This window comes from Megalobrama amblycephala, linkage group LG20, assembly GCF_018812025.1.
Source record: "Megalobrama amblycephala isolate DHTTF-2021 linkage group LG20, ASM1881202v1, whole genome shotgun sequence".
In the NCBI taxonomy this organism is placed as follows: Eukaryota; Metazoa; Chordata; class Actinopteri; order Cypriniformes; family Xenocyprididae; genus Megalobrama; species Megalobrama amblycephala.
In genome coordinates, this window is record NC_063063.1 from 7,492,942 (window position 1) to 7,519,884 (window position 26,943).

The 26,943-nt window shown below is 37.3% G+C and overlaps 1 protein-coding gene across 1 annotated transcript in view; it reads left to right on the forward strand.

The window, feature by feature from the left end:
• The window catches only part of reep3b (receptor accessory protein 3b), a 39,361-nt gene that overhangs the window by 433 nt on the left and 11,985 nt on the right, over window positions 1–26,943 (forward strand). Inside the window, exons 2-5 of the mRNA XM_048170129.1 lie at window positions 16,349–16,421; window positions 25,338–25,414; window positions 25,707–25,827; window positions 26,100–26,213. Coding sequence (XP_048026086.1) covers window positions 16,349–16,421; window positions 25,338–25,414; window positions 25,707–25,827; window positions 26,100–26,213 — 385 coding nt within the window. The remainder of the gene's footprint in view (window positions 1–16,348; window positions 16,422–25,337; window positions 25,415–25,706; window positions 25,828–26,099; window positions 26,214–26,943) is intronic.

The following is a 26,943-nucleotide window of genomic DNA, read 5'->3' on the forward strand; positions in this document are numbered from 1 at the left end:
ATTTATCTTCTTATCGAACCTATATTTGCTCTGATTGTTTAATTAAAGCGTTTTTTTGTTTTTTTAAACCTGATTTTTGGGAAGGATCCATGTTATTTGGAAGAAAAGAACTAGAAGCATCAAGCCAGTGTTTGTATGTTATGTAGTTTGCCATCACTGCTGTATCAGAGGCTCTTGTGTCAGTAGTGAAATTATTCATATGCCAGTGGACGTGTCCGTGAATGTTTTTGTGTTGACGCCTATTATAAAGTTTTTTTATTGGGACTTTTGGGTTAGGTGGAGCTGTCACAAACTTCTGACTCATCTCTCTGAACTTTTCCTCTCCCCTATGTTAACTTATGGTTGATGTCATTCGACAGGCCTGAACACATATAGAAAGAAAGTCGTTTTACTTCCCTCACAGGGGATCAAAAAGTATGTCTACCTAACTTCTTTTTTTCAACATTTGATGTCTCACAGATTTACAGTTTTCTACTTAATCAGTTCTTTAGTTATTTGATATCATGCCTATCACTATATGACATCAAAATGAATTTGATTAGGTCTGTAAAGGAAAACAATAGTGTTTATTGGTTAGGTAACTTGATTATGTAATGTTTGCATGCTTTTTACATCCGGTAATAATAAAGTGTGTTACATATAGGATTTTAAACAGAAAAGTCAGACATGGACTAAAACAAAGTACAATAGATTTGCAACCATTAAGATTAAACTTATAATGGCATGAATAAAAATCATCATTAATTATTAATAATTATAAAACAATAAAAATTCATATTGAATTAATTGTTGTAATCTGTTTTTTAATGTGCTATCGTGTCGGAAACTGAAACTAAACAATTAATAATTATATTGATTAATAATAAACAGTCAGCGTAAATCGGTTATTGAACACCCAGACATTAACAATAACCAGTATATCTGTCTTAAAAAATATCAGTCGATCTCTACAACAAAAAGAGCACGTTTGCCTTTAGGCAGCAGGAAAGATTTGAATGGTTGATGTGTATGTCCATGTTTGGTAGCTCATTTGCAAACAGCAGAAAGAGGATCATTTTGGTTTATTTTGTGGGCATGACACATTTTGCAACGTTGTCCTCTTAGAGTCACTAGCAAGCAGTTAGGAGGAGATGTAGTCAGTCCCAGAACCCAGAAGTACCAATTACCTTGCTAGTTTAAGGTTATAATTCTGCGGTTAGGATTTTACAGCATATACGATGTAGAAGTTCAAATATAGGACAATAACTAAGCTTATGGCAAGATGATGAGAGATCAAGACCACATCGTCTGTTTAAAATACTGTGGGCTTATGTGCTGCGTAGACACTTTTATCGATGCGTTTTGCTTCCCAGCTTTGCCTCTTTTTGAATTATAAAGCACTATGTATGTGCAGAATAAAGACCCACGTGTATCACTGGTCTTTAAAATGCTGTAAGCAGTATGATATTAGTAGGTAAATGCTAACGTTGAGAAGAAAATGTAGAAATGTCTGGTAACTTCATGTTAGTTAAGCTGGCCTCTGAGAACAGGTTTGCCCTCATTTTCTTTGGTCAGGATCACTGGTGTTTATGCATCAACTTAAAAGCCGTTTTTGTGATTGCTAAATTTAGTTGCTGTGACTCTTTTTTTAGCTTCTACTTAATTTTTTTATTACAAGTGATTTTTAGTTTCTTACTGTCATTGCTGTAGAGCTGCTGTCGTTGCAATGTCTCCACAACGGTGTTGCAAATTTATTGTCTTTTTCAGACATCTGGTAGAACTGCCAGATGAGACTGATGAATGTAGTGAAACAATTTTAGCTGCGCATAGATGCAGTCATTTATAGGGGTGTAACGATACACTCAGCTCACAATTCAGTACATACATCTTAATAAACAATGTACAATATTTCAAGGTTTAATTGAACCTTCTGTATGTAAATTAACAATTGACTGGGTGTGTTGCTGAACAATAAAACTGAATTTTAACATGAAATTAGAATTAGGATAGCTGAAACCTAAGAAAGAACTTCTTAAAGCAGTAAAACAATGGTGACACCAGAATAAATATATTCATGATTCTGAACCTGAAAATACTATAAATGATGCAGCTAAGCCCTTTTTTACTGGTAAAATGTGACTTTTGGCATAGAACCCAACAATATTGCCCCATTGCATTATTATACAATTATATTCAACGTTATAAAACGGTTAGTTCCTGTCCTTGATTCTGATTGGTCAATAGCTGTGTTTTATACACAATAAAACACGGCTATGACCGCTTCACCCAGCGGTTCTGTGTATCCCTACCCAACACCCTTAGCAACCACTCTTAGCAATGTTTGTTCTCAGCTGATATTGTTCATTGAAGCTTACTGTATTATGTAGAAGAGAATTGTGAGAAAGAGATCGAGTGAGCGAGTTTATTACCTGCATTCAGATTTAGCATTTTTCTTCAGGTCAGTCCTATGTTCATAATTAAAAATCTGTTTAAATGTCCGATGTATTATCTTGTCCTTTTAACATTTAAGGGGTTTTCACGTGACTGACAGCGCTAGTCAAAGCATTTGTCAGTTGCGTCTTGTTCTGTTTTTAAAACAATTCTGTCTTTTCAATATATAAAAGTCTTTGCCTGACTGACACACTCATAAAGACAGTCTTTGCCGCCATCTAATGGCGTAATAATGTAACTTCTGTTGCTGTTCATGGTCAGGGACTATTTTTTCTGGTGGAAGGAAGGCTTTTAGAAAAAGTTTACTTCATGAAAGTTACATTGATGCATATTTCTTATGTACTTATTAGTATTACTTATTCACGATACAGCACAGCCTCTTGTACCTTATTGCTTACTTATATATATATATATATATAGTAGTTTAATGTAGAACTGTTACTGTAACTGTTAACTTCCATTTTTTTCTAACGCAGTACATTTGCACTTTCAATGCAGGAATTTGTTGAATCTCTTTTACACAGACAAGCCACCCATGCAGATTATACACTTAGGCCTACATGATAAGAATAAAAAATCTAAAATGCTTTGAATCATCATACTATCAAAACTAAAAACGTGATATGGTGCTTTCACATTGAGGAGTGCCGCTCCAGCTTGAATACACTTCAGATGATCAATGACTATTGTAATTGCAAAGCGTGTCAAAATAACTTTATTAGTTCATCCAAAAATTAAAATTAATTTACTCACCCTCACGTCGTACATTTACACACGTACATTTGAACGTCCGTGTTTAACTACAGTATGTGCGTTGTAAATCTGTTCATTTTATAAAGCCATTGTGTCTCCACAGAAGACTTGGATTTGGACTGCTCGGTTTGTTATTTTTACGATGTCTTTGTGACTTTTTTTTATATCTTTTAAGTTTTAGGGGAATTGACTTTAAATGGAGGGATAGAAATCTCTCAGATTTCATAAAATTAGCTTCATTTGTGTTTGGAAGAAAAACGAAAATCTTAGGTTTGAAATGACATGAGGGTTAGTATACGATGACAGAATTTACATTTTTGGGTGAATTATACTTTATAAATACAGTGAGCTGAGTCTTGGATAAAATTAAGTCTATATCGAGTCATACTGTTTACATAAACGATACATATCCTTGCAGTTTTATGTTGTGAATTTGCATTATCTCGATATAACAGTGTATCGTTACACCACTAGTCATTTACAATTATGAATGTCCTGTTTCTTTTATACAACTGTTTATAAACAACAAGTTTAAGCCGTTTTTTGCACTGCCAGTGAAAATGGTTACAAATGAAACCAAAGCAGAATCAGTTGTGAAATATCAGCCACATGCCAGTTTAAATCCATTGCAGTATGCAAGCTGTGGCTTTTTTCTTTCTTTTTTTATTTTTTTTTTATTTTGTTGGAATATTAAATGGTTCAAGGCCTGATGGCTATGCACCTTGGCAGGCTTTTTTAGGCAAAATACATTTAGTCCCAAGAGCTGAACCATATGTGCTTCAGCATCTGGCTCAAAGTAATAGTCAAATCAATAGCATCATCAGAGTGAGCATTGCCTTCCTGTTTCTTAGCAGGAAATCTCAAAGTTGACCTAAACCTGAGTGTCAAGGCCTGTCTGAAGATTTTATTTTTTCAGCTGCACACCCTGAGAATGATACCCCGTTTTACAAAAATACTTTCTAGACCACTCGGTGCAGGTCCCGTTTCCTCCAGGGGCCCACTGGAGGAAAACCAACTCCTTGTTGTGAAAACAATGAAAGACTGATGTGCAGCACATTTATTTGTGTTTCATAGGGGCTGTGCAAGTTCTTTTTGTGTGAGGAGAAGAGGCCACAGGCAGACAGTGAGGAGAATCAAAGCCTTCCAACGAAGTGATTGCTAAACTTACAAGTTGAGCAGACTTTATGGCTTTATTGCTCACTGTTAGGGCTGGGCAGTCTGACAGTATGTACCCTGCAACGGTAGAAACCTCTTAACCGGTAGAGCGGGATGTGTCCCAAATGAGTGTAGAAGGGGTAGAACCTGTTATCAAGGGGTGTTTGTTAGGCACAACACAAAGGATAGTTTAGTTTATGGTTGCCAAGCAGCAGCTTAGTGCATTAATAATTAATTAATTTTATATGCAGTGGTAGGCACAGGTATATCAGCTATTTAACAACAGCTGATATTTTTTAAAATATTACTTTTAATGTTTGGTGTCTTTTATTTTTAACTCAAGTGCTACATAATGTGATACATATTCCTTTGTTATTATTAGTCTTATCATTAGGCTTGCAACCCGGTTGAAAATAATCAAATGAAATAATCAAATGATTGGCCTTAAAAAGAATTTAAGTATTTAATTGTGTTAAATTGTTCATTGAGCCTATTTAATATTTTGCATGAAATAAGTCTGACAAAACACACTGATCAGCTTTTTCCATATGGGTGAAGAGAGGATGGCCTTTTTATATATTCCCTCCTGTATATTTAATTATTCATAGTGCCAGACATGTTTCTATAGTCTTTTCTAAAAAACAAATAAATAAATGTGGGTTTCCATGTCAATTGAATAACAAATGAGTCAGCAGAAACTTACATGACTGATATCTAAAAATTTGCAGTGCTGTTGGCTTGTTGGTGATAACACCAAACTACATGTTTTGCTTGGTTGAGTGTAATAGTAAGCATAGACTATTTTATTCAGTTAAAGGACAGTTAATTCATTCATTAAATCATAAATGTAATGTATAATAACTTCTCTCAAGTTTCTGTCTTTGTTTAGGCAGTTCTAACCATGTAATAATTATTAAAAATGTTGGTTGTTTTTAAATCTAGTTTGTTTTTAAATCTAGTTTTAGTTTTTTTTTTGTAAATAATCAATTATTTATAATAGTAAATTATCTGATTCTTTAAGAAATTACTAATTTTGTTTTTATTTTGTTTCAGTATTACTTTCATCATTAGTTTCATCCCTCATAACTTGCACTGCAAGTTGTTCCACCTGCCTGTGATGACAGATTTTATCAACAAATGCTACAAGCGAACAGTATACTGTAAAAGAATGTTAAATTTACAGTAAAATAAGGCAGCTGTGGTTGCTGGAAGTTTACCGTAAAAATATCAAATCCAAGTTAAGACAACTTTTTTATTGTAATGATAATTTGCAAGTTAGGCACATTAGAGGTGTGGACAATGTGTTTGCGGACACTTTGTCTCGTGCAATTTGCTCTGAATGATCGGGGAGTGGGGTTGAATGAGAGTCTCCGTTTTGGTATTGTTCTTTTTCTGTTTTCTTCCCTTCTCCTTAAAGGTCCCGTTCTTCGTGATCCCATGTTTCAAACTTTAGTTAGTGTGTAATGTTGTTGTTAGAGTATAAATAAAATCTGTAAAATGTTAAAGCTCAAAGTTCAATGCCAAGCGAGATATTTTATTTAACAGAAGTCGCCTACATCGAACGGCCAGTTTGGACTACATCCCTCTACTTCCTTCTTTAATGACGTCACTAAAACAGTTTTTTGACTAACCTCCGCCCACAGGAATACACAAGAGTTGCGTTTGTAGAGTGTGTTTGTCGCCATGTCGTCGAAACGCTGTTATTTTCATCCCGCAGTCCAATCACCGGGTCTGATTCCGGCTCAAATTGATAAGGTAAAATTAAAGACATGTTTACAATAACACTGAGCGCGTGCATCTCCACGTTATGGTAAGAGGCATGACCTTTCAGGGCAAGGAGCGCTAAGCTGCTGTTGAATCACAACACAGGAACCGCTGGCACAATCAGAACTCGTTACGTATTTCTGAAGGAGGGACTTCATAGAACAAGGAAGTCATCAGCCCGTTTTTATGACAGTGGAAACAGCGGTATACAGATAAGTAAATTATGTGAAAAATACTGTGTTTTTTTACACGCGAAACATGAACACATGTTATATTGCACACTATAAACACAATCAAAGCTTCAAAAAAACATGAAAAACGGGACCTTTAAAAGTACTTCTAGGATCCGGATTGCTGGAGTGTGGGAGGGGAGGGACAGGGGTAAGCTGAAGCAGGATGGCTGTCGTTTTATTGCTTGCTTTTGACCATAAGGATTGTGGTTGTTATTTTGGCCAGTACTGATATTTTAACGTAGTAAAAATAGTATTGGTTATTAGATGTTGGGGCCCAGTTAGTGCTGGGCCTGTGTTTTCTTGTTTTGTAGGTATGACGTTCGTGGGGGTGTGGTTTTTTCCACCTGAGGCTCATTATTGGGGCTATAAGAGTTCCAGCATGGTGGATTGGAACGGGCGCGCGTTATTGTTTTTCGGTTGATTTTGTGTTAACATTCATGCAGACCTTTAGCTCACAGTTCCCTTCCATGCACTCTTCACAACTGACGTTCATACTCTGACTACTGATCGTTTGAATACTTTTGTTAAATGTTTATTTTGTTAAATAAATTATTCCTTTTCTCTGCTTGCCCGCCTGTGTTGCCTCTTGTTAATGTTACAATTAAGAGCCGGTTGTAACAGTAGCAACTAGGTACCGAAGGTACCGGCATTTCTGCATTACCGGTATATTCTGTACTTGCTGATGGACACTGCTTTCAAACGCTCTTGTTGATTTTTGTTTGAGCACTCTCTGAGCGTCAAAGGTTTCAATTTACCCTGTGTTTTTTTACCCTGTGTCAATTTACCAAGCATTGAACACTGTAGCCAATCATAATCATATCTATTGAGTGCTTGAACGCAATGGCCTATCAGAGGTGCAAGTTGGTAAGTCAGTCAGAATCGTCTTAACACCTTTGAAAACGCATTAGGTTTTGTTTTCTTTAATGCGAGCCACAAACTCACCAATCCTTTATAACCATTAAATTGTAAACATAATGTAAATAAGAGATTCATTGTTAAATTAAGACAACTTTTTTATTGTAATGGGAGTTTGTGTGAGAGTGCAGAATTCAGTGAGCCCTTAGGGACGGCTCTTCTCTGGCTTTCTGTTTATTACCCATTCACAATCTGAAGAAGAGTTTAGTTTTTTATGCTGCTAAGTACACTGCAAAAGTTTCTGAATTGACAACTGTATTTAAATGCTCACTTAAATAGGAAACTGCAATGATTGACAGTGATAACCAACAAACGTGACAAAATGGGACAAAAATTTTTAAAGTACTTAATTCAACAATTTTTTGCTCTGCTACCAAAATTGGTACTGAGGACCTCAAAATTTTACTGACTGCTAGAGCTGTCAAAAGTACCGACTTAGGTACCAGTCGGTACTGAAATTTTAAAAATGTGCCGCTTTGAGCGCTGTTGAGCGGATTCATAAACACCTCTGATTGGCCACTGTGTTCACGCACTCATCAGATATGTCTGTGATTGGCTACAATGATCAACGCACAGTAATGTTTGAAAGCGCACAGAAGTGTTTGAAAGCAGGAACGGCAGCGTTTGAAAGCGGGCATCTATCAGCGGACTGGTCCATGATAGACACCTGCTTTCAAATGCTCCAGTGTGTATATGTGTAAGCGCTCGGTGAAGAGCGTCATTGATGACTATTTACAATGTTTTTGAAGCATTGATCATTGAAGCCAATCACAGATGTATCCGATGAGTGCATCAACACAATGGCCAATCAGGTGTTTACGAATCCACTCTACATTTTTAAAATTTCAGTACCGACTTGGAAGCCAAATCGGTGCTTTTGACAACTCTACTGACTACTAAAATTTTGGTACCATTATAACCCTAGTAGAAACATTCTAAGTTTTACAAATTTAAATAAAAATTTACAGAAAACATGTTACATCATAGGTGCAATATGTAATAATTTCTGTCCGCTAGAGGCCTATTCAAAACAAAGGCGTAGATTGATGACGCCAAGTTTGAGCCCGGAATCTTGGGACATGTGGTCTTCACCTCAACGTACGGTGGAATAGAATTGGGATAGGACTCGGGAAGAAATCCTGTTCATGGCATCTTACTCATGCTCTTCACTTTTCTAACAAATAGATGAATGTTACTGACTATTTAAACATAAATATAGTTTTCTTTAATAGCTACCAACACGTACAAGAAATTTCACGTGTGATTAGTCATTTTAATTTCATATTTTAATTAGATAAAACATTTAATTGCTTTTAGCAAATGTGTTATTATAATTAAAAGATGAAAATTAAAATGACGGGTAATAATAGATTATGACGGATTTTTTTAACCCTGTCCAATCAAAAAGACAAAGTTATAACGCAACGTGTTGAGCTATAATTAGTTTTGTCTATAAATATATAAAAACTGTTGTTCCCTTTTCTATTAAAACATGTAATATATTAAAGCATCTTTGGTGTTTCCATGGCTTCTACAAAATAAAACCGGAAACCAAGGGTAACGCGGGTATGACGCAATTGACAGGCGGCGACTCCTCACGTCCCGAAGCCTTGGTTAAAATTGCAATTTTCTTACGATTTACAAATAGTTGCAAACATTTGTAATATTGTAAGTACTCAACTGAACAAAATATATAACACTGGCCTAGTGGTTTTTGGATATTTTACTGCAAAATTCTTACATATTGCACCTTTAACTCATATTTGCTTTACATTTAAAAGTATTTTACTGGAAAGTTCTGTGATCACTGGCTGTGATTGTGTGAAGTCATACAGTCTTTTCTCTGTCAGTGCAGAAAGACAAATGACTTGCCACTGGAAACATGCCACTTGTTTAGAACACAGACAGAACCGCTGTTTGTTTATTCGAGTTTGGTTCATGGTCCACAGACTAGAATTGAATTGTGGGAAAACCCTGTTGTCCAGTATCTACAGTCAGTCTAGCCTACTGCAGCTCCTCGCAAATTGCTGAGCAACGTTGTAGGTGAATTTCCTCATTTGGCGCTGATTAAAACAATCGTCCAATGAAAGAAAAATACTAGTTATTAGGCGCACAGAGCCACATGAATGCAAGTAATAGATCTGTAAATTACAGTGCTCCAGGGAGAGTGGAGGGGGGAAGGGTTGAGAGATGTGTGGAGCCGAACACCATTGTTACAGCCTGGTGCCTCTGCTGTTTCTATGGCAACAGGAAAATAAACTGCTGCCAAGGTGGATCCTTGGATGAGGACCATGCAACAGGGAGAACTTTGTGAACATGTGTGCTGTGCACATCCATTGCACAATATTATAATTCTTGTGTATTAAAATGCTCACACGCTCCCTTGTGTGCTTGCTTAGACAAGCAACACTATTATTTTTCATACTTGAGATTAGTGATCCAAACAATACCCTAACACTAAATATTAGGGCTGTGACGGTAGGCATGACAACCGCGCCACCGCGGTCGTGGAGTGTCACCGACGGTAGTGTGACATCATACATATGTATATATATATATATATATATATATATATATATATATATATATATATATATATATATATATGAGAGGAAAGGATGATCGCATTCACTCACAATCCGTGAAAGTGTTCAAGATGAAAACTGAAAAGTCTTTGATCAACTTTCTTTTCATAGTATAAATAAATGCATATCCTATGCCTATTTGCTTATCCTGTAAGTTTGTGAATAAAAATGAAAATGTGGATGAAATCAAAAGCTATTAAATGTCTTATCATTAAAATATAAAAATTAAAATGACGGGTAATTATTGATTATGATGGATTTTTTTATGATCCTGTCCATCAAAATGACGGCGAAACGCAAGTCTAACGCAACCTCTGATAAATTTAAATACATATATATAATATAATATAAAACCAACCCCCCCCTTCTCCCTCGGACCCCACCACCGCAACACCGGCGGTTGTTGGTGATTTACCACCGCGGTAGTAAAAATTTGCAACCGTCACAGCCCTACTACATATTAAACCAGTGCTACAACTAAAATTATTTTGATAATGGATTAATTTGTAGATTATTTCTTTAAGTAATTGGGTAGAACATTTCAAAATAAGTAATTATGATTGGGCATGCTGCATTAAACTATATGCTTTTATAGCACTTAAAGGGGACCTATAACGCCCCTTTTACAAGATGTAATATAAAGCTGCTTTTCCACCATCAGGCCGAACGGTTCTTATTGCATAACCATTCCATTCCGTGCCAATCCGGACCAGCTGGTACGGTTACGGTTTCGTTTTCCACTGTGGGTCTGATAACGGCCGCTCTTTGGAATGTAATATAAAAGCGTCAGTCGTTGCCTTGGTAACGCAAAGGTTTACTTATGATATGAGATGTAATAACGGCCGCGTTATGGTGGATGATTAGATATTTCTTTTAATTTTATTATTGATTTGTGTTTATGTCCCTCAAATAGAGAGCTTAGCCAGCTATGGAGAAAATGGTAGCCAGGCAACAGACAAGTGACCAGTCCTGTGTCGACATCACTTCACGGATTCTACCCGGTTAGACAACTGTGCCAAGAATTCTGGGCCAATGGTTTGTAATCGTGGCGTGCTGTACTAGGTTCAAGTGGAAACACAACTGGAACCGTTCCTTACCATTCTAAGAACCGTTTGGCCCGACGGTGGAAAAGCGGCTTAAGTCTGGTGTCCTCAGATCATTTATTATAGCTTGTCAAATTTGCCCCTGTTTGGGTTTGAGCAAAAAAATGCCGTTTTTGTGTCCCTTTAAATGCAAATGAGCTGCTGCTGCTCTCGGCCCCCTTTCCAGAAGAAGGTGGAGCTTTAAGCTTTGCTCAACAACAACAAAGCTGGAGAATCTCACGCAGCCAAAATTATTGTCTGTAATGGTGTTCAGCCTTACATTGTTCAAACTGAAATCGGACACTGATGGAGAGACTCAGGAAGACGTTAAATCTTTTAGAATGCATCTGGACATTTCTGAATGGTTAGTGGATAAGGGTTTGTCAATTTTTGGGGTTTTTGATGACATCAACCCGGGAAGAAGCTTGTTGTAGTCCCTACCAGCTGTTTGTTGTAGTCCTTAAAGGATTAGTTCACTTTGAAATGAAAATTAGCCCAAGCTTTACTCGCCCTCAAGCCATCCTAGGTGTATGACTTTATGAACATAATCACAGAAATATTAATAAATATCCTGACGCATCCAAGCTTTACAATGGTGAGATGGGGATCAATGAGTATGAGCTGAAGAAAGTGCTTCCACCCATATCCATCCATCATAAACGTGTACTCCACATGGCTCCAGGGGGTTAATGAAGGCCTTCTAAATCGAAGCAGATGCATTTGTGTAAAAAAAAAAAATTCCATATTTAACAAGTTATGAAGTAAAATATCTAGCTGACACATGACATATGACACATTCTCATGTTTAGGACAAACTTGGGTTCAGAAGCAGCTCACTCTGCCTCCTCTGTTTTCCAGATGTTTTTTTTACATAGAAATGTGTTTTTCACTTCTATAATGTGATGCAACTGGCAGATGTTTTCCGTGCATAGTGCATACTGCGTAGACATGATTAACTGATGATCTGATTTGTTGTCAATTAGTTGTTGCAGCCCTATATTAAACCCATAGACTTCAAGTGAAAGAGACATCCGAGCCATGTTTAAAGACTTGAGCCGCAGGATGTGACCACCCAGAACACCCTAGAATCATGATGCTGAGTTCTGCGTTTGCAAGAACCACTACAGAAAATATAAAATTGTTTTCATTGTGTTATGTTTTCTCATCTTGCTGTTTATTAATGATGTTCACTATAGAAATAAATTACATATGTTTCTGTAATAATAGTCAAAATTTTGGGCTGATATTTGAGTGGCCTGAGTTTCTGGGTCACACATTGTCTATAATGGGCCAGTGGAAACAGCACAAGCTGTCCCCAAATTTAGCTGCACTGCTGAGTCAAGAAAGCCCGTCTGTCTGCAAAGACACAATACTTTTAAATCGTTTGGAAAGTTTCAACTCGAGTTTACCAAAAAGCTACTTTGAAGGACTCTTTTAGTCCTTGGGGAAATGTCATTTTTCAAGGCACAGCTTTGGTATGAAAGTGAAACATTGGTTTCAGAGAGCAGCATTATCATCTGGAAAACATCAAGGCTGGTGCCTGTGAAACCTCGGAAAAGTCTGCTGGCATGTCAAAACGAATGCTAGTAGCAGCTTTCCTCTGTTGGCAGCTCCACATCTGTGTGTCTCCCTGTTTTTGTATTGTTTATCCCCCTGAACTTATTTGTGGGGGTCCAGACAAGAAAGGGATTTGTTTTGTGTTTGGCACCTCTGAGTGTGCGCTAATTGCTCTGTGACAATGGGAGTCTTGCACAAGGAGGAGGTTAGTATGTATTCTTCCGCAAGATCCTCAACAAATTTAGCCAAGCGGAACATAATAAATGGGACTCGTGTGAGAGCGACAGGCTGTAGATGAAGGGCTGGCACTGGGCCCATCTGCTGGTTTATTGGCTTGTCTCAGGTCAGTCACTCATGGGGTGAAATGGAATATCATAGTGATTCACTGAAATGAACATATCAGTGTGGCCTCTTTTCCGTCTCCAACCCAAGTTGACGTTAAATACAATTAAACTGAATAATTTCTCAGTTTAATCATTGGTCAAAGTTTCTGTACGCAGATCTTTTAAACTATTAAGACTGGAATACACTACTGCCTGGTTTCACAGACAAGGCTTTAGCCTAGTCCCAGACTAAAATGCATGTTTGAGCTGTCTGAAAGTAGCTTGCACTGACAACATCTTAATGTTGTTTTTTTTCTAAGGCACGTTTATAAAAGCCACTTAAAGGGTTAGTTCACCCAAAAATGAAAATTCTGTCATTAATTCACTCACCCTCATGCCGTTACACACCCGTAAGAGCTTCATTCACCTTCGGAACATAAATCCGATGGCTCAGAGAGGCCTCCATTGCCAGCAAGATAATTTCAGATAACCAGAAAGCTACTAAAGACTTATTTAAAACAGTTCATGTGACTACAGTGGTTCAACCTTAATGTTATGAAGCAAGGAGAATACTTTTTGTGCGCCAAAAACCCCCCCAAAATAACGACTTTATTCAACAATATCTAGTGATGGGCGATTTCAAAACACTGCTTCATGAAGCTTCAATGCTTTACGAGTGCTTTTTGTTTCGAATCAGTGGTTCGTTGCATGACAGTCACGTGATTTCAGTAAACAAGGCTTTGTTGCGTCATAATTGTTTCGAAATTTCAATGGTTCACCACTGGGGGCGTGACTTTGGCAGTTTGAAACGCGCTTCCAAACCACTGATTCGAAACAAAAGATTCGTAAAGCTTTGAAGCTCACTCTCTAAGGCCAAGTTTACACCTGGTATTAAAGGGTTAGTTCACCCAAAAATTACAATTCTGTCATTTATTACTTACCCTCATGCCGTTCCACACCCGTAAGACCTTTGTTGATCTTTGGAACACAAATTAAGATATTTTAGTTGAAATCCGATGGCTCTGTGAGGCCTCCATACGGAGCAATGACACTTCCTCTCTCAAGATCCATAAAGGTACTAAAAACATATCTAAATCAGTTCATGTTCGTTCAGTGGTTCAATATTAATATTATAAAGCGATGAGAATATTTTTGGTGCGCCAAAAAAAAAAAAAGACTTATTTAGTGATGGCCGATTTCAAAACACTGCTTCAGAAAGCATCGGATCATAAATGAATCAGTGTATCGAATCATGATTCGGATCGTGCGTCAAACTGCCAAACGGCTGAAATCACGTGACTTTGGCGCTCCGATCAGCAGATTCGACACACTGATTCATTTATGATCCGATGCTTCCTGAAGCAGCATTTTGAAATCGGCCATCACTAAATAAGTTGTTATTTTGTTTTTTTGGCGCACCAAAAATATTCTCGTCGCTTTATAATATTAATATTGAACCACTGAATGAACATGAACTGATTTAGATGTGTTTTTAGTACTTTTATGGATCTTGAGAGGGGAAATGTCATTGCTCCCTATGAAGGCCTCACGGAGCCATCGGATTTCAACTAAAATATCTTAATTTGTGTTCCAAAGATCAACGACGGTCCTACAGGTGTAGAACGGCATGAGGGTAAGTAATAAATGACAGAATTTTCATTTTTGGGTGAACTAACCCTTTAAAATGCAGTTTGGTCGATTGGATCACAAGTGAATCTTAAATACAGTTGTAAATGGGGTCTAAAACTTTTTGAGCTTATCTAATTTCGACCACTTCCAGAGATAGTGGAACGCATTTGATCGGATTGCTTGTAGTGTAGACGCTCATGTGGACAAATGTGTTCAAACGGCCACAAAAGACCGCCTTGTCTCTGCCTACTGAATTAATGCGTAAACATCATGGGAAGTGCGCTAGCCAGATGGGATTAAATTTTGTCAGCTGAAGACCCAAGTTTGGTTTGAAGACTGAAAACGTATCAAGCACATTGTTCTCTCACCATTCCTATTTCTAACACGCACTCACAGCCATAGGTGTAATTTGCGGGTGGGACATGTCCCCACCTCTTTTTGAAAGGGTCGATATTGTCCCCACCACTTTTTGAAACATCTCGCGGATATCCTATCAAAAAGAAACACCTCTAGTTGATTATCAATTTGTGTTAATAATAGGCGATCTGGCGCTGGGATGTGTTGTTTTTGAAATCATGTTGAGTGCTCGTTGTCGCTGTTATCAGAGGCGCAACAGTGTTTTCTTGGCACTCGTGCACACTGCGCAGTGTTCACACGGACGAGCCCTTCAATCTATCGCTTAACTGTTGCAGAGACTCTCTATTCCTTACATTGAATCACAAAACAAAATACAAATAAACGTGTCCCTGCTCTTGATATACAATCACTGACGAACATCTTTGGTTTTAATGAGAGAAAAAAAAATCATACATGGTTGGATTCGAACCCAGAATCTCTTGCATGCTAAACGAAAATATTGCCTCCAGTCCATCAGGACAATCTATTTACATCAGCGGATCCACGTATTTATCAACTAATATACATACTTTTGAGACATATTGTATTATAATAGATGTAAGGAAGAAACTATCATATTAATTTTAATATCATATTATTATTATTGTAATAATACAATTACAATACCCCCCCCCCCCCACACACACACACATACACATTCCTGTCCCACCCACTTTTTAAAACAAAGTTACGCCACTGCTCACAGCGTTACCTGCCCATAGACCCTCTCTTTTGAAAGTGGACAAAGGAGACAGATTAAAACACCAGGTGTAGGTGGGAAAGTGTCTCCCTCGTCTACTTGTGATCCGATCGACCAAATCGCATCTTAATACCAGGTGTAAACAGGGCCTAATAAACTTTCAAGTTGCTCCAAACACAACAAACCATGTTTGTTGCTAGAAGTGTGACAAATGAAAATGATGTGTGACAAATGAAAACAATATGTGTTTTAAAATATGTTAACATGTTTAATATCCTCCAACTGGCACCAACTCGTCCAGACTGTAAATTGGATCAGAAATCTGTGCAAAAGTCATGTGATGTATTCCAGCCTTTAGTTAATATTTCAAGGACGACTTCTAGTAGAAGAATGGTGCTTACTGAATTTGCTCTGCAAAATAGTGTTTCGATTTTCTGTCCTCAATATTATGTAGTAATTGTTGCCATTTTGGCATTTTCAACTAAAAAGAGCTAGTACTAGTTTTCTGCTCTTCAAAAGCACGCACAGCCTTGCTCTCTATGGACTCCAGTCCACATGGATTTAATGTCTTTTAGGACATGTTTTAAATTAGGTGCATTTTTCTCCTGCAAATTTGTCCCCTCTGTTTCCCTATTTTTTTACTTTTGGAAAAGGAAATCGTTGTTTACCTTGTAAACAATCAGTCAGAGGAAGTGGCTTTTAATAGAGCTAGACATACAGACGGGAATATCCGTACCCATTAATCGTTCTGCTTTTGAGGAATATCTGGAGTGTTACAGTTGTTTTTCCTTTATTTATTTGTTTTACCCTCTGTTTCTTTACACAGGCTGGTTTTTGGAAACCTGTATCCAGCGTACTATTCCTACAAAGCAGTGAAAACCAAAAACGTCAAAGAATACGTAAGTATAAACACAATTCATTCATGTCCATTTCTTCTGGTTGTTTTTGATTTAGCAGGCATTTGATTTTTCAAACAGCTTGGTTTGCTTAGGGTGTACTCACACTAGGCACGGTTACCTTGAACCGAGCCCGAGCGCCATTGTCCCCCTCCCCACTCCCCCGGTGGCCTGTACTCACACTGCACTTAACGTTCCAGGCCGAAGCACACTTGCGTCATATACGATGCAACTTTTTGAATGGAAGAAAACAGGAAGAAATGCACAGTTACTGCCTAATATATTTATCATTTATGCCGCGCAGCGATTTTCACTTGCACGTATCAGAGGAATTATTACAGCAGCTGACGTTAATGGAGGAATTTAAAGCTTTACTTGCAAACTTCAATTTCTGTTCATCAATAAGGTGAGAATCAGACCCGTTATAAACCCAAATACACTCAAATTAATTACATGAATTGATAAGTGTACTATCAGAGTAGTAATAAAGATGTTTGCCGTCGTAATGATGACAGTAGCGCACACAAAAGTAGTAGCTGTTCAGTGCTTCAGGCACGGATAGTGCTCACACTGCATGCGAACCGCGCTCTGGCCCACCGCTTCCAAGCGGGCCAGGGTGGGCTAAACGAACCGCGCCAGGGCACAGAACGGAGCACTCACACTTGTCAAACGAACCGGGCTTTGAGGGTCAAACGCGCTCTGGCACGGTTCAGAGCGCCTAGTGTAATTTACTCACCCCCATGTCATCCAAGATGTTCATGTCTTTCTTTCTTCAGTCAAAAAGAAATTAAGGTTTTTGATGAAAACATTCCAGGATTATTCTCCTTATAGTGGACTTCAATGGCCTCCAAATGGTTGAAGGTCAAAATTACAGTTTCAGTGCAGCTTCAAAGGGCTTTAAACGATACCAGACGAGGAATAAGGGTCTTACCTAGCAAAACGATCGGCCATTTTCGAAAAAAATTCATCTGTATATGCTTTCTAAACACAAATGATCACCTTGCACGTGCTTCCGCTTTCCGTATTCTTCAAAAAGCTTACGCTGTATGTCCTACACCTTCCCCATTCTACTTACGTAAAAAAACGGAACTGGCGCCATGTTCGTTCCGTAAGTTGAACTGTATATAAAGCATATACAGTTGTATTTTTTTTTTTTTTTTCGAAAATAACCAATCGTTTCGCTAGATAAGACACTTATTCCTCGTCTGGTATCGTTTAAAGCCCTTTGAAGCTGCACTGAAACTGTAATTTTGACCGTCTGGAGGCCATTGAAGTCCACTATAAGGAGAATAATCCTGGAATGTTTTCATCAAAAACCTTAAAGGGGTGGTTCAATGATTTTTTTCTAGGCTTGATTGTGTTTTTGGGGCACAGTTTACCATTTCTTAATGCTTCGTTTTTTTGAAACCGCTGTATTTTTCATATATTTTACCTTTATTCTACACCTCTGTTTCCATTGTCATATGAACGGCTCGTTTGACTTCCTGCTTCTATGAAGCCACTTCCTCCGAAATACGCAATGTGCTCAGATTGGTTAGCGGGGCCCAGTGTATCCAGAGCCATCGTGATTCGCTGAAGCGTCCGGAAATGCCACGCCCCTTACCATTTGTTACCGGTTACATGAGTTTCGGTTATATTGTATGCTCAATTTGATTATATTGCTGTATCAAAATGAGCCCGAATCAGACCCAGATGAACAGCAAGGCTTTAAAGGACGTTTCTGAATGGTATTTCATTTTGTATTTGTGTCAAAGTGTTTAGATATGCTGTTACTGCTGTTCGTTAGCTTTCAATATACAGTTTTATCCTGATTAAAGCTTTACTGTAGTCGAATACATGACTGAGTAGTAGCATTTTTGTAAAGGTAGCGTTTAATTTACAGCATGAACAACTGTTTGTCTATGAACATAAGTTTGTTGGTGTTTCTTGGAGAAGTATGCACTATAATACAGCTAACTGGCTAGCGAAGCAAAACGAGTTTCTCTTTGTACATGTCCTTGATGCAACCAAAAATAGTAACAGAACTATACGTTTAAAAGACATGTACAAACAATAAAATGTACTTGCAGTTTGGGGCCGATAAACAGCAGCTTCTGCTTTTAAAGTGGGAACTGCTTAGCCTTTGTGCATTCAGTAATACCCATCCAGCATTGAACTCGTGTAGATTCTGGAAGCTATCTTCAGCGTCGCATCCAGTGTAGAAAATATCACAGATTATAATGAGTTCTATTATCTTTTGACGCGTCGCGTCGCTCGCGCCCGGTGTACACAACACTTCCGCTTTCATTATGCTGCGCCACATGGCCTCTCCCACTTTGCTGCGTGTTCCCGGGGGCGTGTTTTGCAGGGTTTATGATGTCACCAACCCGAGAAGAAGCTCGTTGTAGTCCAAACCGGTCGTTTTTGTAGGCAGTAAACTGCCATAACTTTAAAAGACAATATCTCTGTTTGCATTGAACTTTCAGCGTTGTAACTTTGCAGATACTGTTTATGTTCAAGCAGCAACATTACACACTAACTAAAGTTAAAAAAGTGAAATCGCATTGAACCACCCCTTTAATTTCTTTTTGACTGAAGAAAGAAAGATATAAACATCTTGGATAACATGGGGGTGAGTAAATTTTATTTGAAAGTGGACTAATCCTTTAAGTGTCCTGCTCAAGAGCTCAGTGATGATCATTAATCAACACTTCTACAACTTTTGGCTTACTAGTCCAGATCTCTAACTACAAAACCACACCACACCTTTGAATGGGACGTGAACAACAAAGCACATTATTGTTTCTGTGCGTGTTCAAGCATGTTGGGAGGGAGTGTGTGTTGGCTTGTATGTCCGGATCAGGTGACACGTTCTCTCAGCACTTACTTGTTTTAAAGGAATCGCCCTGTGAGAGCCCATCCTACTTCCTCAGGAGAGTGATCAATGCAATGAAATGCTAATTCAGGTCCGGCCAGAATCAGTGTCATTTATAGTCAACAACACCTCTAAGCAACAATGTGGTGAACCTGCAAACCAGGATATGATGAAGAAAAAAATGTTGAATGTGGTTTTGCCCCATTGAGAACAAACTGTCATGATCTTCTGACAGTGTTCCCTTTGTTCTTGTGAAATGATTAAAGAAATGGTACACTCAAATCAAATTGTGTATTTTAAGTTTATTTACTCACCTTCTAAGGTGCATAATTTTTTTTTTTTTTTTTTTTAATGTCCTCCTTTTGTGTTTCATGGTTTGGAGGAGTGACATAAACGTGAGTAAATGTACAGAAGTTTTATTTTTTGGTGAACTATCCCTTTAAACATATCTTTTTCTTTGCTCGTATGCCTTTGTCTACTTCAGATGGCTAATGTTAGGGTTAGTGGTTGTACTGGTGGTATTTCAGTACCTTAGTAACCGTAGAGTCCGTTTGTATCTGTGCTGCAGCGCAGTAAATTGAGTTGCCCCTCACTTGTATAAGCTAAGCCAACAGTCCTGAAAAGGACTGTTCTATTTGTCATTCATCTCAATATTTCAGAAAGTCTCAGAACCATGAAGTATGCCATGAACCTGTGTGGAGTTGCCAAACCAGGTCTCACTTGCCTATATTATTTTTCATCTTCTCCTGTTTACTTGCAGAATGAGTACTTCATTAAAATCTCAGTTGAAGCAGTTAATATCTTGTTTTTAACAAATCTTAACTGTAACAGCCTGCAGCCAACAATGGTGTGTCAACAAAGGTGCTCTATGTATATATAAACAGCCACGGCATCAACAATAATGATTTTCTGAACATTAACATTTTCATTAGAAAATGGTTCCTAATGAAAGGCTTCATCTGTGGAAACCAACAAAATACTGGGCAAAACATTTCAGATTTGTTTTCATTCTGTCAAGACAAACAGAACAGTGTGAAGATATTCTAGGAAAGTGTGCTTAAAGGAATGTTTTATGTTCAATACAAATTAAGCCCCTTTGAAAGGCATGTTGAGCACACTGAAAAAAAAAAAATCTGTGAAATTTTTGTTAAAAATGATGCCAGAGCTTTACCATTCCAAGTACAGAAATAACATTTTAAAGGTGCCCTCGAATGAAAAATTGAATTTATCTTGGCATAGTTAAATAACAAGAGTTCAGTACATGGAAATGACATACAGTGAGTCTCAAACTCCATTGTTTCCTCCTTCTTATATAAATCTCATTTGTTTAAAAGACCTCCGAAGAACAGGCGAATCTAAACATAACACCGACTGTTACGTAACAGTCGGGGTGTACGCCCCCAATATTTGCATATGCCAGCCCATGTTCCCAACAATATGAAAGGCATTAGACAAGGGCAGGCAGTAACGTCTGGAGCAGCACAGCCGAATCATCAGACTAGGTAAGCAAGCAAGAACAATAGCGAAAAATGGCAGATGGAGCAATAATAACTGACATGATCCATGATAACATGATATTTTTAGTGATATTTGTAAACTGTCTTTCTAAATGTTTCGTTAGCATGTTGCTAATGTACTGTTAAATGTGGTTAAAGTTACCATCGTTTCTTACTGTATTCACGGAGACAAGAGCCGTCGCTATTTTCATTATTAAACACTTGCTGTCTGTATAATTCATAAACACAACTTCATTCTTTATAAATCTCTCCAACAGTGTAGCATTAGCCGTTAGCCACGCGGCACAGCCTCAAATTCATCCAGAATCAATGTAAACAATATAACAGTATACAATACTCACATAATCCGACGCATGCATGCCGCATGCATGACGAACATTTTGTAAAGATCCATTTGAGGGTTATATTAGCTGTGTGATCTTTGTTTAGGCACTGTTTAAGGCAAGTGTGAGCTCCGTGGGCGGGGAGCGTCAGCATTTAAAGGGGCCGCACAGCATAAATCGGCTCATATTTAATGATACCCCAAAATAGGCAGTTAAAAAAATGAATTAAAAAAAATCTATGGGGTATTTTGAGCTGAAACTTCACAGACACATTCAGGGGACACCTTAGACTTATATTACATCTTGTAAAAAAATGTTCGATGGCACCTTTAAGTTTTATGAACTGAACTTAAATTTACAGTTTAAAAACTTAATTTGATTAACTGATATAATGTTAATGTAAAGTAGCCAAATCTGTTTTATGCTTTTATAACATTCTGAAAACCACCATAAAAACATAGGTGATAAAGCTACATGATGAATCAAGGTTCATCACAAGTAAAAATGTAACAACATAAGATGTATAAAACTCACACAAGAAAAACTAAGAAGAAACATTTATTTATTTGAAGAACTATATAAATGTCACACAGGGACTTTTATAGTGAGCAAATATTTAACCAATTGAGGTACAGTTACAGTTGAGGTACAGTTTCTTTTTTTTTCTTTTTTTTACAGTGTAGCACTGAAAATCATGCAATATATTTTTTTTATATAAAACTTTCAAAAATTATGTTTACAGTAACATACTACAGTAGAAGCAAACCATGGCATTGTTCTGGAGTGTTTCAAAGCAGAAATGTGCAGCTTGAATGTATGTTAACGATTCATAAACAACTCTGTCAAACTAGTCGCATGTTATTGTACTAATATTTAAAATATACTGGCCTGAGTCGCTCTTAGGCCAGCCATTAAGCCAACCTTACTGTCAAGCCCATAATATATTTGATCTGGAGATAGATGCATTAAACAGTATAAGGACACGTTTATGTAAACAGCAGTAGCGGTATCGCTCAACTCAGGAGAAGGGACACCAGCAGCCTAAGATCACGGATGTTTATATGCTTTGCTAGAATGTTGAATGTTCCTGAATGTTCGAATGGAAAGTCAGTTTCGGTAAACTTAGACTTTTAATAGCAAACCCTTGGAAAAAAAGAAGAAAGCTCAATCGACCACAAAAGCAGCTTTTTAAAAAACATGTCATAACCGTTTCTGCGTTTGCCTTTGAGTGCAGACTGGTAATTGAGAAACCTCTTTCAAATCATTTTCGAAATAGAACTGGACAAATGATGCTTTGTGCTGCAGGCCTTTTTATAGGACCGGCGGACTGGAGTTGCTGGTTTATGTTGGACTTAAAATAAAGTTTAAAGGCAGCTTGACAAAGCCTGTGTTTACTAGCATAGACTATAGATGCTCTTAGAAACCACATTGTGGTTTTTCCTCTCGGAGAAAATCTGTACAATGCCTACAACTCCTGTTTGTTAGATAAACAGAGTGGGTCAGCTCATATGTCTTGCTGCTCACTTTAAATGGCGAACAAAGAAACCTCTCCATGGTACACACACGGAGCAGGAAAGGAATACGTCCATTCACAATCAGGATACTTCAAAGGCTTTTATTTCCATTGGAAATCCAGGCTACACAACTCCTTATCCACATGCAGCGCTGAACAGGAAAGGCATGCTTGTCTTGGGTGCCGGCCCATTCTTGAATCGCCTTTAACCCAGTTTTACAGCGAGGTAGAACAAAGCAGTTGAAATTCTGCTTACATATCACATACTTCTCTAATTGAAGCCAGGTAATTGCAGACTTGTAATAAATGGGATTGTCTGGAGGATTATGGGAGGAAGGCTTCTAGATCTGATTAGATTTCATGTATCGATGCGGTCAGCAACCAAAGCGCTCCGGCAACGAGAAAAGATCACCGCTGGTGGATTTCGATTGACAGTTTGTCACGGAGCGGCAGCTTTCCAACGGCTGATGCAACGCATTGATCTCTCTCAGACCGCTGAAGGTTCATTGGGAGGACACCAATTAAATCTGACGCCTCCTGTCAGGCTAGTAATGCTGCCTCTGCATGGATTCATTTGACTTTGTTCAGTGAGGCTGAAAATATCACCTAATACCTCCGAGAGCTGCAGCTCAAGGCTGGGGATCACATGACTGTCTGCACGGGCGTTTGAAATTGAAATGCTAAGAAGCTGGCTGAAAGCGCGCTGTGGTTGAGAGCAGAGGAGAGGTAGAGCATACCAAACAGGTCTTGCTGCAGAGAGACACACACAGAGAGCTGGGATGGAAATTAATGTCACGGCCGTAATGATTTTTTGTTACACTCGACTGTGTTTCCGTCTCCTCCTAGGAAAAGGGGTGCGCTTGGATTTGTGTTAGCGAGCCACACTGTGTGGAAAGATTAGGCGTTCAAACTATTGAACAGAATTTAAAAAAAAAAAAAATGCATGCATTTTTTTTAAACATTCTTTGGCATGGTACCAGGTGTTTTATGTTTGGGTGAGTGTGATGCATCTTGGCGATAGGTGATCAATGCTGCATTAAGAGTAGCATCCCACATTGCACAATATATCTGTGCACTGTATCAGTTGTCATCCAATTTGAGGGGTTTTTGTTTGTTTTATTGGTGTCAACCTATTAGAGGCAGATAGTATTGTAAAATATCAGAGAACTTGTTGTTTTTTATTTACTAAACAGTCCATCATAGAATGCTTTTTTTTAGTGACCATGATTCTGGAAGTATTTTTCCCGTAGGAATTTTAAGAGTATTAATTCAGCTGTGAACTAAAACGGCAATCTACAAGGTGAATCGTTACAACATTTGACTTGAAGCAAAAACGTATTTGAAAATTGGTGACGACAGTAAACTGTATATTGTCATTGTCATATTCAGTCTGTTTTTAGCACAGCCATGTTAGTTTCATGTCTCTCGTATCACTTCACATGCCTTTTCTTTTCACATAATCAATATTGCCATTAGCATGTTGCTAAGCTAACACCACAGTACTTTAGTAGAAAAATACACATTTATGTATTTTTCATTTATGGGAAGTAGTGGGATAATGTACAGGTTTATTTTGTTTATTTTTATACCAAGTTTTGTCAGGTTTATTTTGTGACAGTGACCAGGTCGTTGTTTTTTTAAACAGACAGGATCTAGGGAAAATTTTAAAAAATTTCGACTTCTATACGGTTTTTGTTTGTTTAAAAAATAAAATAAAACATAAACATTGGTTATGTTACATTAAAAATTGTAATCGCTTGACAGCCCTAATTTTTTATCAAATTAATTACAGGATGTGGCTATTAATAATTAATCTAATTAATCACACAGCAAATTTGGCTGAGAAATTACCCCCAAAAGATAATTTAATTTAAAGTCATTTTTTGTGTTAAATGAGAAAAGCATCAAATAGACATATATATATATATATGTGTATATATGTATATATATATATATATATATATATATATAATATATGGCTTATTTATTTATTATTATTTTTTTAGCTTTAGAAAGAAAGTCATTGAGTCATTTATTAATTTAATTAGTTCAAACAGCTGATTCATTTGTTCAAAACGTGGATTTTTTCAGAAACAAAACACCACTGTGTGTGGCTCAGAGATGCACAGTAGTTCTGCTCTGGCTTTATAGGTAATATTTTCAATGGCAAAATTGAGCAAAAACAAACAATATTATGTCTAAAACATAATACAATATTAACTTATTTATTGAACTGTTTTTTTAAATCAATATCACATTTGTACTCATGCTATTGGGGACAAAACAACTCTTGTGATATTGCTTAACTATCGTATGATATAAATATGAGACGACAACTCATACAAGGGCTTTTTTTTCCCCCTGATATCTTGAATTTTATTGATATAAAAATAGAATATAGAATTATAACTGAATTCTGTAGGCTTCATCACAGAGTGAGTTGTTGCCAAGTTTCATGTTCATCAGCAATCAACTTTATTAAATGTCAGATGACCTGCATAGATCTGGGACGGGGTGTGCGTTAAACGCGTTAATAATTTTAACATGTTATTTTTTTCCATAACTAATTCTTTAAGTTAGCGCGTTAAATTGACAGCCTTTAAAAAAAAATCAATTATTGATTATTTTTTTATGTCAGTGCACTTAACATAAACATTGTATTTATTTAACATTTATTGTTTTTGTTTGTTTGCTGCTTTGTTACTTTTTCAGGTGCGATGGATGATGTACTGGATTGTCTTTGCCCTGTTTACAGTAGTGGAGACGGTCACAGATTTAACTATTGCCTGGTGAGTCTGACACTCGAGTCTTCTTTGACACCAGCGGCATGTTTACCTGATTACAAGTGATTCATGTCAGGCTAAAGAAGCAATCCGTTTCATTTAAGATCTTGTTTTTGTTTCCCTAGACCAAGGAATGCAGGGAAGCAATCAGGGTTTAATGAAACGAAGTTGCTGTTTTAATTTAGAGTAGCACAAATTAATTTGTTGGAATACAGCTTTAATGAGTGTAATTATGTCAACTGATTAATCTGATGTAACGGGGGTCCTTGTATCTCTCTTTCTCTCCTCTGATCTAAAGGTTTCCCCTCTACTACGAGATCAAGGTTGCATTTGTGATCTGGCTTCTGTCTCCCTACACGAGAGGAGCTAGTGTCATTTACAGAAAAGCCCTCCATCCTCTGCTTTCCTCCAAAGAAAGGGTGAATCTCCTCTTCACGTTTATCCTCTGGGTTTGCAAAGCACTTGGACAAATATTGTATTAGTATTCATCATACTGTAAAATGAAAGATGAATTTGGGCACTGTTTTTCCCTGTTGTTCTGTGATCCTATAAGAATAGACCACCAGTTGAGAACCACTGGTCTAGTACTGCTTTTATTCATTTGCAGTACTGCATATTTCTGCATATTATATTGTTTGATACTGTGCCTGAAGACCAGAAAGTACTTAACCTTCTTCTGATGTTCTTGAAGGAAATTGACGACTACATAGTCCAGGCGAAAGAGCGAAGCTACGAGACCATGGTTAACTTCGGCAAGCAGGGCCTGAGCATTGCTGCAACTGCTGCTGTGTCTGCCGCTGTCAAGGCAAGTGTGTTTGTTGACGATAGTCAAACAGAATGAGAGAGAGCTGTTTTGAACACTATATATTTGTGCTTGCTTATATGCAGGTTTATTTTGTGTCGGTGTTTTCAATGCATTTAATGAAGCTAGAGAGTCCTGGAGTCCAGTGTGTCCTTATTTAAAAGAAAAAGTCAACATGAAATGAAAATGGACTATTTTGCTTTTTTATTAATGCAGAAAGAAAACATTATTGTTTTTGTAATCTTTCATCGTGATGTAATAATTTGCTTTTCCTCTAAAAAATATTAACCAATAGCCAAATAGCTATTTATGCATTATTTAAAAGACTGCTGTAGGTAATGCAGCCTTGCTTGCTAATAGTAATAATATCTTGCTAATAGTTATCACAGTAAGTTACTCCTTTAATATTCTGTTTCACTCAGAAATAAACTACAATTTAAAAGGGGGTTATTTATTTTGTGGTCTGTAAAATTTTAAATAAAGTAAATTCATACTTAAATGTAATGTCCTTGCTAAATTAATCAAAAATGTCACTAAAGATTTTTATAATGTTACAAAACATTTGAATTAAAATAAATGCTGTTCTTTAGTTTTAAACTTTCTATTCATAAAAGTATCCTGGCTAATGGTTTTCAACTTTGATATTAAAGGTGCCCTAAAATCAAAAATTGAATTTACCTTGGCATAGTTGAATAACAAGAGTTCCTTACATGGAAAAGACATACATTGAGTT